Raw genomic sequence first — 8,819 nt, forward strand, 5'->3', positions numbered from 1 at the left:
TATATATAAAAAATATATATATATCATTTATTTTTATTGAATGTGCCTTATAGTGTTGATTTCAGTTTAGTAGAATATATAGGTTTTAAGATTAAGACCAAAGACTAATGTCCTCTACAGGGGACAATAATCCATTGCTTTATGGTTTTTATGAAAAATAGTTACTATATTGTACATCGCTCTAAGCATGACAATATTATATTAGCAAACTACACAATGAAATACACGGAATATGGAACACCATGGGCATAGTTTCAGCACTGTAACTGTAAATTGTATTATGATTTTCTTCATAACCAGACTGAAATGATTTGGAAAGGGAAATTACTCATTTAAATTCCCTGCCCCAATTTGCTAAGGAAATGAGCAAAATACTTCCTCAGCAGACCAACAGGCAAACCCATTTTCCCACATCTTGTTTTGTGCTATGGGATTATGGGATCCCCTACAGGTTTTGGAAGTCTGCAATGTCTGACATGTATCCCGTTTTACTCTGAGAAAGCTTAATTGATTATCGGATTTACTGTGTCCCTGATTCAATAATCTTACAAAAGCTTTTAGCATTACTCCTGTGGCCTAATGCCATTTGCAGTGACCAGTTTAATTGCAAATATCATCACATTAAACTGCTTGTGTCTTTGTGTCTTTCCTTATATGTATACGAAGCTCACCGAGAAGCCTTTAATAAATGCTTCACCAGAATAGTGATCAACATCCTGTGTGTATGTACTAAGTCACCTTCTTTTAAACATAAAGTCCCTGCTGGGATAGTAATTCCATTGATTTCCAAATGGATGTCATTCTTTCTGCTCAACTTGCTATCATTTCTAAGGACTTTGATTTAACACAAATGGCTATGGTCAGAGATAATATTTTGAAATATATACTTCACAACAGTATAATACTACTCAGAGGTGTCATTGGAGGATGTATTACCGGGATTTATTGAAGAAATTAATGCAATCTAAATTCATTGTGCCCATCAGAGTGTTTTACAGTTCACTGTAGCCAGGTTACACAATCTGGATTATAATCTTGCTGAGGTACAGTTTTACTACTATCTGGATCCCTCTTTACGCAACACTATACTGGTAGGCAGCCACCTACTTTAAAGGATTAAGATCTGCAGAGGAACGAGAGCCAGATTCACTCTTGTTCCCGTGAGCCGGAGGAGGTGGTTCACATTTTATGTCATTGACTTCATGAACTAAAAGCCAAAGAAATGACTCTTCAAAATAGGTATTTTCAACAAATGACATTACGGTTTGGTAGCTGGGTGGAAGAGCTCCCACCATGTGAAAATTTTCCATTGTGTAATGGAATAGTGAAAATGCCACTTGGCTGATTCTGCCCTGCTTTGACTGGCTAGAGCAGCCATATGTTCATATATATTTACTGCATAATCCATCATGATACTTGAGTTTATACGTTCCTGAAGCTATGTGTGCTGAGAGTGGGTGGCCAAGCACGTGAAGTATAACGTATACAAACATGAGATTTTTTTTTTTTTTAACAGAAGGTTCACGTTGATTAAATAACCCATCAAATAAATCTAAACTCTTTTAACACTCAAATAACTCTTAAAACTCAACACTTAATGCTCTTTGTAATCTTATAACGCTCATGAATATGCCATAGTCCAAGCCTTTCACCAGTACCATGCAAACTATTCAGGATCTTTAATTTGTTTTACTATAGGTAAGAGCCAGACGGATTTGTGGGCACCATCTTAATATATTGTTACTTGAGAAGCAGACAACTCCAACTTTACTTCAACAAAAAATAATAAAAACTGTCATATATTAATTTACATCTGTTTACTGGGATCCTGAGACTTAAAGGTTTTATTGCAAAACTGTTCAAAAGTTCAAATCTGGGAAGTATTAACATCTGGAAAATAAGCATCATCTCAAAATTATTTCAGGCCTTTAAATGGAAGAAACAGTGCCAGGAAGGGATCCCTCTGAAATTTATCAACACAGAATACACAGAGCTGGAATCTGCAATCCTTCACTTCACTTGAGGCCTGGAAAAGGTACATTTAACCTAAACAGTGCACAAATGTAATCTGGGGAGAGTAAATATTCAGTTTGTTTTTGTTATATTTTTTGTTCCAGTTGATCAATAATTTTTTCATCTTCTTAATTTCCTCGGTAACTATTGTGTTTATTACATGGCCCTGTGTAACTGCTTTGTTTTCTTGTACATGCGGATTAGATTTTTATTTGTTTGCGGAAAACAAAGCAGGGCTTAATTGATCAATGCGCAGGAGGTATGTTGATACGACTGAACGCTGCTGAGCCAAGTCGTGTGAATGGCTGCGAGCCTTTTTTCTTCTGCAGATATCCACTATCATCTTTCTGAAATACTGGCCAGTGAAAACATAGAGCACCGGGTTCAGGCAGCTGTTCAGAAACGCTAGGTAAGTTGAAAATTGGTTCCCAATGTCAAGGGCGTGATACCATGAGTCAATGTCCAATATGTGAAGATCACACAACAGATCAAGGAAGGTGAAAAGGTGGAAAGGACACCAGCATATGAAGAACAGCAACAAGACTGCATAAATCAGTTTGATAGCCTTGGTGTCATTCCTGTCCTGAGCAAAGACATGTTCTTTCCTCCCTTTCAGGGCTATCACAATCTTACAGTTGCAGAAAACTATAATGGTTGAAGGCAGCAAAAGTCCTATGAGATTCATTAAAATGTGGTTGGCAAGTTTCCACGATTCTCTGGGATAATCAATTAAGCAGGCCACTGTTTGGAACTCCGGAACATATTTCACACTCCTATGAATGACCATGGGCGTCGTCATGGCAAACCCAAACAGCCATAAAACAAGGCAGATCACTTTGGCGTAGCGAGTCCTCCTCATCCATCTCGCGGTCAAGGTTCGAACAAGTGCCAAGTAGCGGTCAACTGTGACCATCATCAGCAGGTAGATGCTGGTGTACATATTGACAGTGATGGACATATTAACTGCCTTGCACAGAAAATCCCCATATAGCCAGTTGAATCGGTTCAAGATGTTCATAGCCCAGAAAGGTAGGCTGGCCAGAAGCATGAGGTCAGCTAGAGCCAGATTACCAAGGTAAATCTCTGGCACCGTCCAGTGAGCTTTGTGCAGTGCAAAGACTAGCAGGACAAAGGCATTTCCTAATATTCCTGTCACACACACAATGAAGATGTACGGTGGCACTATGGTGTGAACAAGACTCCAGGCTGTTGAGTTGTCATCTGTGATGTTGATGGTTTGGGACTGAGTTGTTACCATGGACACTGCCTCCATGCTCCTCATAAGAACAAAAAAAGAAGAGTAAACACAGAAGTAATGTAAATAGCTACATATTTGCAATATTATTATAAAAAAGTAGGTCTGCTAAACGTGGAAAATAGTGCTAGGACACATGACACCACAAAGTAATTTTAGTTGAAAATCGATGAAAATATTATAATTTCAACGCATTTTCCCTAATCTGATTAGATTAAAGAAAGCACTTAAAAGGTTATGAGTACGGACACATTCCATTGCAATTACTCTTTTATATTTGTAATAGTTTTACAATCATTTTATATTACTGTTATTTAACATTTAACTGCTAATATTCATTAACAGCAGAATGTGAGTACAGCTGCTGTGATCATTCTCTACCAAAACAATTCTTGACATAATTTATAATTTTACAGTTGAACATTTGAACATAAGTTACCTGCTGAATCACCTTTGATACAGCTCTAGTTTCTTACCTTGTGAGTAGAGAATTCCCTGAAAATTCGACTGGATTTTGGTACCGGTGATGAAGGATCACGCAGCCCCGAAGAGCAATGCCTTGCACTTCTGTTCCTTCTATTCAGGGAAGCTCTGCTGTACTGCAGAGGACGTGTCAGCTGCTTAAACCACGCCATTCCTCAACAGAAACATTGATGTGTACATGAAACTTGTTTATAATGTATTCTGTACTTGCCTTCCAAAGATCTGAAGAATGTTCTGTTGCTACAGAAGGGGAAATATTTATTCTATGATTTAAAGTGTGTTTGCGTGTGTGCGTGTGCGTGCGTGCGTGCGTGTGTGTGTGTGTCTGTATGTGGCCGGGGAGTAAGGGTGGGGGAGTGTAAGAGAAATATTGCACTTATATGTGGCAGTATTCACAATAACACATTTAGGATAATACTAACCAGGCCTGAGGCCTCATTTATAGAATTTTTGCTCATACAAATTTGATCCCACGGATTAATCATGAAAATCGATCCACAATTTGAGATTGGCAAAACTTTAGACTGGCATGAAAATGTTCTTGTGCGTACACAACCTCCAGAGGATGCCTGCAAACACCCTTTTTTCAGATTTGAGAATATTTTGCCAATCCCTTCACTTATGGAGATGTACAGACCATTAGAAGCTTAGATAGCAATTGGAATGTTATAACATTACATTGGCAAGACTATCTATGTTTGACTCAAAAACGTTGTCACAAAAATACAACAGACATAAATATATGCATGTATATATATATATATATATATATAAAGGAACAACCTGAATAAATGACTGATGGTTTAATGAGTATGAAAATGATGTGCATCATATGCTATGGATGAGGGAATATCTTCTACAAGCATGGTGTTCATCTCTCTGGTACAGTTCCACTGAGTGTGAGGTCTCACATTAATGGAGAAGGAATTGGGAATATAATTAACCTTTAACGGCACTCTCCGCCACCATAATCAAAACACCAAATGAGGGAATATCATTTAGAAGTGTGGTGTTCCATCCCTCTGGTAGAGTTCCAGAGACTTGTATAATCTATGCTAAGGCGGTTTGCAGCTGTTCTGGTGGCTTGTGGTTGTCCAAAAGACACGTTCTCTTTGCTTTTCCTTTAATTTGTCACCCATTTGTGAGTATATATGAGAAAAAAAGCTATGATATGTAAATTACTACCAGAGATGTCCTAAATAAATATTTGCCGCTGAAGTTTTTTGCCATTGAGCTACTGTCCAGACCAGTCTGGAATAAAGCAACTCCATTCTTCTGGTACATTCTTTAGATAAGGCACCTCCACAAATCTTGCCCCATTTATTATGTACCTAAATCAGTGAGGTTATGGGTTCACTGACTGTGAGTTCTCACATTACTGGAGAAGGAATCTGGACTATTTAACCCCACAGAAGCATTCTATTAATGAGTCTTTTGCTATCTTAACAAAAACTCTGACATGTCAGTGAATTTGTTAATTTTTAATTAATTAACATAATTATATAGTATTTGAAAGAAGAAAAAATAAAAACTTTCATGATGTCGAGAAGCATTAAGATGTGTTGCCATTTAGTGCAGTGAGTACAACTTGAAGGTTAATTTTTTGATTAACTACAGAAATTGTGCTGTCTGGGAACATAATTCACACAACATCATTTTCTCTCTGTGGGAATGACAAAATGAGACATTTTGAAAGAATACACTCATAGCAAGGTGGTGCGGGAGACAGTTGAGGTCCACATATTACTAGGGGGAAAAACACATAAAAAACTTGTAGATAAATCCAACTTACACATCATATCTCAGTTGCGTGTAACTTATCCAGTCTTTCAGTTGCTACATTCCTTGAGTATATCCCTGCACTTTTGTACCTGTGTGCATAACAACCACCAAGATTTAGAACAGTTGTTTTACATTTCACAGAGCTTGTGTTTTTATAAAGGTAGCTTAAGTGTAGTGTTTTTAATAAGCCAACTTTTATTTGTAAAAGCACAGTGTTAATCTCCATTAGACAAGTCACATAAAGTTTGAATTGAATGTTGGAATGTCATATATTTTTGTACTAATGTAAACTTAGCTCATGAAAGACTGAAGTGATTACTTAAATGTGTAAACAGTGGTCTCTAAAGAAAAAAAGGGGTATCCTGCACTTGTAGTCTGGATGCTGGATGTCATGGAAAATATCAACCACCTTTATCATGGGGTGAATAAAGAAACATTATGGCAATCTGTTGATAGAACTCTTGTAAAGCTGTAGTTTGCCATAAATAAATATCTTCACCATGGTTTAGAAAATCACACTGTCACTCATCACCATTGATGGGCAGTCAGTAAAATCAACACAGTTAAAGAGCCATTACCTATCAAATTGGTATCAGACTATAAAGTAGGAGAATTAATAGGCATAAGTAAGTGGATGGGTCAGAACCACTTGGTAAAACTGGGCAGGGATGGGTATCCAAGGTAGCTGCTAAGAGAGAGGTAGTTATTTATCCAGTTAAACAGGCAATCTTATTTATCCAGCCTAAACAGGCTCTCAGCCTGGCCATCCAATCCTCTCCCAATGTAACTGCCTTTCTTTCCCACCACTTCATATAATTGTGGTTAGCATTATGGTACCAAATGGTTCCTGTGCATCACCCAGATGGTGACAAAAGAACAGTAAGGAAAATGTGGAAAGCAAAATTCAAACCCTGTCAAGAATAAACAATAAATATAATAAAGAGGCCATGAGGTTTTGTTTGATTCAGTTTTGCCATTTAGTTTGCCACAGACCAGTACAGGTTATACAAAATTGATGTGTGAAGAACTAATGAACAATGAAAAATCACAAAACATACACTCAGTAGTGCAAACCAAACAAACATTTGACTTTAAATGGTTTCCTTCACAGAAATTAATAGAATTTCATTATTAATTATAAATAATTATCCACTTATCACTTGATGGTCCTAATGTTATTTCACATTATTCATGATAACAATGTTTTTTACAGAGAAGAGGTCACTTTTAAGATCTTTACATTCAGACATGTCAGGTATTATATATTTTAAATATGTGTAGAAGGAAAAAATAAATCACAAATTACCTCAAACATTGAACATCTATTACTCCATGTTCTGTCATTTCCACAGAATATTAGCCTAATTTAATTCGATGATTCTAAAGTATTTCTAAGATAAAGTTCGGAATCACCCAGATTGATGGACTCATTGTATCTAGTGATTGATGTAAATTTAATAGTTTTCAAGGTCTCACTCTTGTCTTTTCGGTTGAGAATGTGTTTAAAGATCCTTGTTGCCTTTTGCCTGAAATGCTTCCCCACAATAGCATACAAGAACGCGTTGAGTGAGCTGTTGCCATAACCAAGATAAGTAGCCAGCTGAATGCTAATATCAATACCACTCGCCCAGAGGCAACCTCTAAGAACATGGTAGTAATAGAGTGTGTCCAGGAACATGACTACCTGGTAGGGCAGCCAGCAAAGAATAAAGACTACAAGGACAATAAGTACCAGGTGTCTGGCCTTCCTCCCCGTCCTTACTGCAGAATACTTCCTCATTTGGTTGTTCTTGAGGGCAGTGATGATGCAGTAGCTGCAATAAGACAGCACCGTGAGGGGGATCAGGAAGCCCAAGATGTTGACAGTCATGTTGTAGCGGATCCTCCAGCCCTCGTGGGGGTAGTCCAGGTAGCACGCCTCCACCCCGTATTCCGGGAAGGGCTTGACGGTGCGGAACAGCAGGGCTGGCAGGCTCAGGAGACCGGCCACCACCCAGACGGCGAGGCAGAGCACTCTGGCCCAGGACACGTCCCTCAGCCTGACGGACGACATGGGCCTGACCAGGGCCAGGTAGCGGTCGACGCTGATCATCGTGACGAACAGGATGCTGCAGTAGTAATTCATGGCGATGGTTAAGCCCACCAGCTTGCACAACGCCTCCCCGAACAACCAGTGGAACTCTTGGGTGATGGTCACGACCCAGAATGGCAGGCAGGAGACCATGACCAGATCGGCCAACGCGAGATTGCCGAGGTAGACGTCGGCTACGGTTCGGCGTTCCCTCTGGAGGCAGAATACACAGAGGACGAAGGCGTTGGCGGCCATGCCCAGGACACAGATGACCCCCATGTAGGCTGGCTGCATGGCGTAAACCCACTCCCAGGCTTCAGTATGATTGCATTCATTTCCATCAGTGGCCCAGGAGCCTGTGGCTGGTGCAGTGCCTTCAGATGAGTTTGACACCATTGGGAAATGGTCAACGTTTCAATAAAAGTTTAAATAAAACGTAAAAACTTTTTAATGCATTGGTCGATTTGATGACAAGAAAAAACTAACATGAACGAGTAAGTGAACGCAACATAAAGATTTACACAGGGCTGTTGAGAAGGTATGTCTCACCGTTTGTTCGTGTTGGCAAAATTAAAAGTGAGAGCACAGTGTGTTTGGGTTTTTTATATAGAAACAGAATAAGAAGGGGGGGGGGGGTGTGGTTGCTAACTAAAACAAGTCATCTGTTGATATAGCCTAACCTTGAATGGAGTTAATGGACCAGTCGACAGATGGCACATCGCTTTTACCTCAATGACGTGAAGGCGCAGGAAACATGGTTGCTCTTAGGAAGGAAATACATCTGGGTGCAGTTGTGAAAAGTGAATGAATGTGCTGAGCAGTATGCCAGTGAATCCAAAACCGCTGTGAAAACAGAAAAGTTCCAGACAAACTTTTTTATTTAAAAAAGAAAAAAAAAAAAGCTACACTGAAAGGAAAACCGATATTTTATGAAACAATATTTAGTGATTCAACTGTTTTCATCATCTTGGTTTTTCCACCCAAGATGGTTGTAAACATATGCTCTTAGGCAACTATAAGTGTTCTCCCTTTTGGCATGTCTGGTGAATATGGGGGTGTTTGACTGACCTGAGTCTGTCTCGGGAGCTTCCTACCAATAAAATAGGGCCTTCTCTACAAAATAAACTGTTAAAGTTTGCGTCATTCAAACCTCAGTGGAAGAAACAGAATTTATAGCACCACTGGAAATTCTGTGACACATTAATCAAGTTTACT

General features: G+C 38.9%; 2 protein-coding genes across 3 annotated transcripts; both read right to left on the bottom strand.

The window, feature by feature from the left end:
• Positions 1-1,826: 1,826 nt before the first annotated feature.
• bdkrb1 (bradykinin receptor B1) lies at positions 1,827-4,463 on the bottom strand. 2 transcript variants are annotated; one of them, XM_035387531.1, is made up of 2 exons: positions 3,745-4,463; positions 1,827-3,287 (listed from the first exon to the last, which is right to left on the bottom strand). In XM_035387531.1, the coding sequence occupies exon 2, from the start codon at positions 3,284-3,286 to the stop codon at positions 2,222-2,224; it is 1,065 nt and encodes a 354-aa protein (XP_035243422.1). In that variant the 5' UTR covers position 3,287; positions 3,745-4,463; the 3' UTR covers positions 1,827-2,221. The 2 variants fall into 2 exon arrangements, with proteins under 2 accessions (XP_035243422.1, XP_035243412.1); XM_035387521.1 differs by having other exon boundaries at positions 1,827-3,290.
• An 803-nt stretch (positions 4,464-5,266) lies between these two features.
• On the bottom strand, positions 5,267-8,786 carry LOC118220943 (B2 bradykinin receptor-like). Its single transcript, XM_035405429.1, has 2 exons — positions 6,112-8,786; positions 5,267-5,622 (listed from the first exon to the last, which is right to left on the bottom strand). The coding sequence occupies exon 1, from the start codon at positions 7,998-8,000 to the stop codon at positions 6,900-6,902; it is 1,101 nt and encodes a 366-aa protein (XP_035261320.1). The 5' UTR covers positions 8,001-8,786; the 3' UTR covers positions 5,267-5,622; positions 6,112-6,899.
• Between the last annotated feature and the right edge of the window lie 33 nt (positions 8,787-8,819).

This window comes from Anguilla anguilla, chromosome 1 (genome assembly GCF_013347855.1).
Source record: "Anguilla anguilla isolate fAngAng1 chromosome 1, fAngAng1.pri, whole genome shotgun sequence".
NCBI classification, from domain to species: Eukaryota; Metazoa; Chordata; class Actinopteri; order Anguilliformes; family Anguillidae; genus Anguilla; species Anguilla anguilla.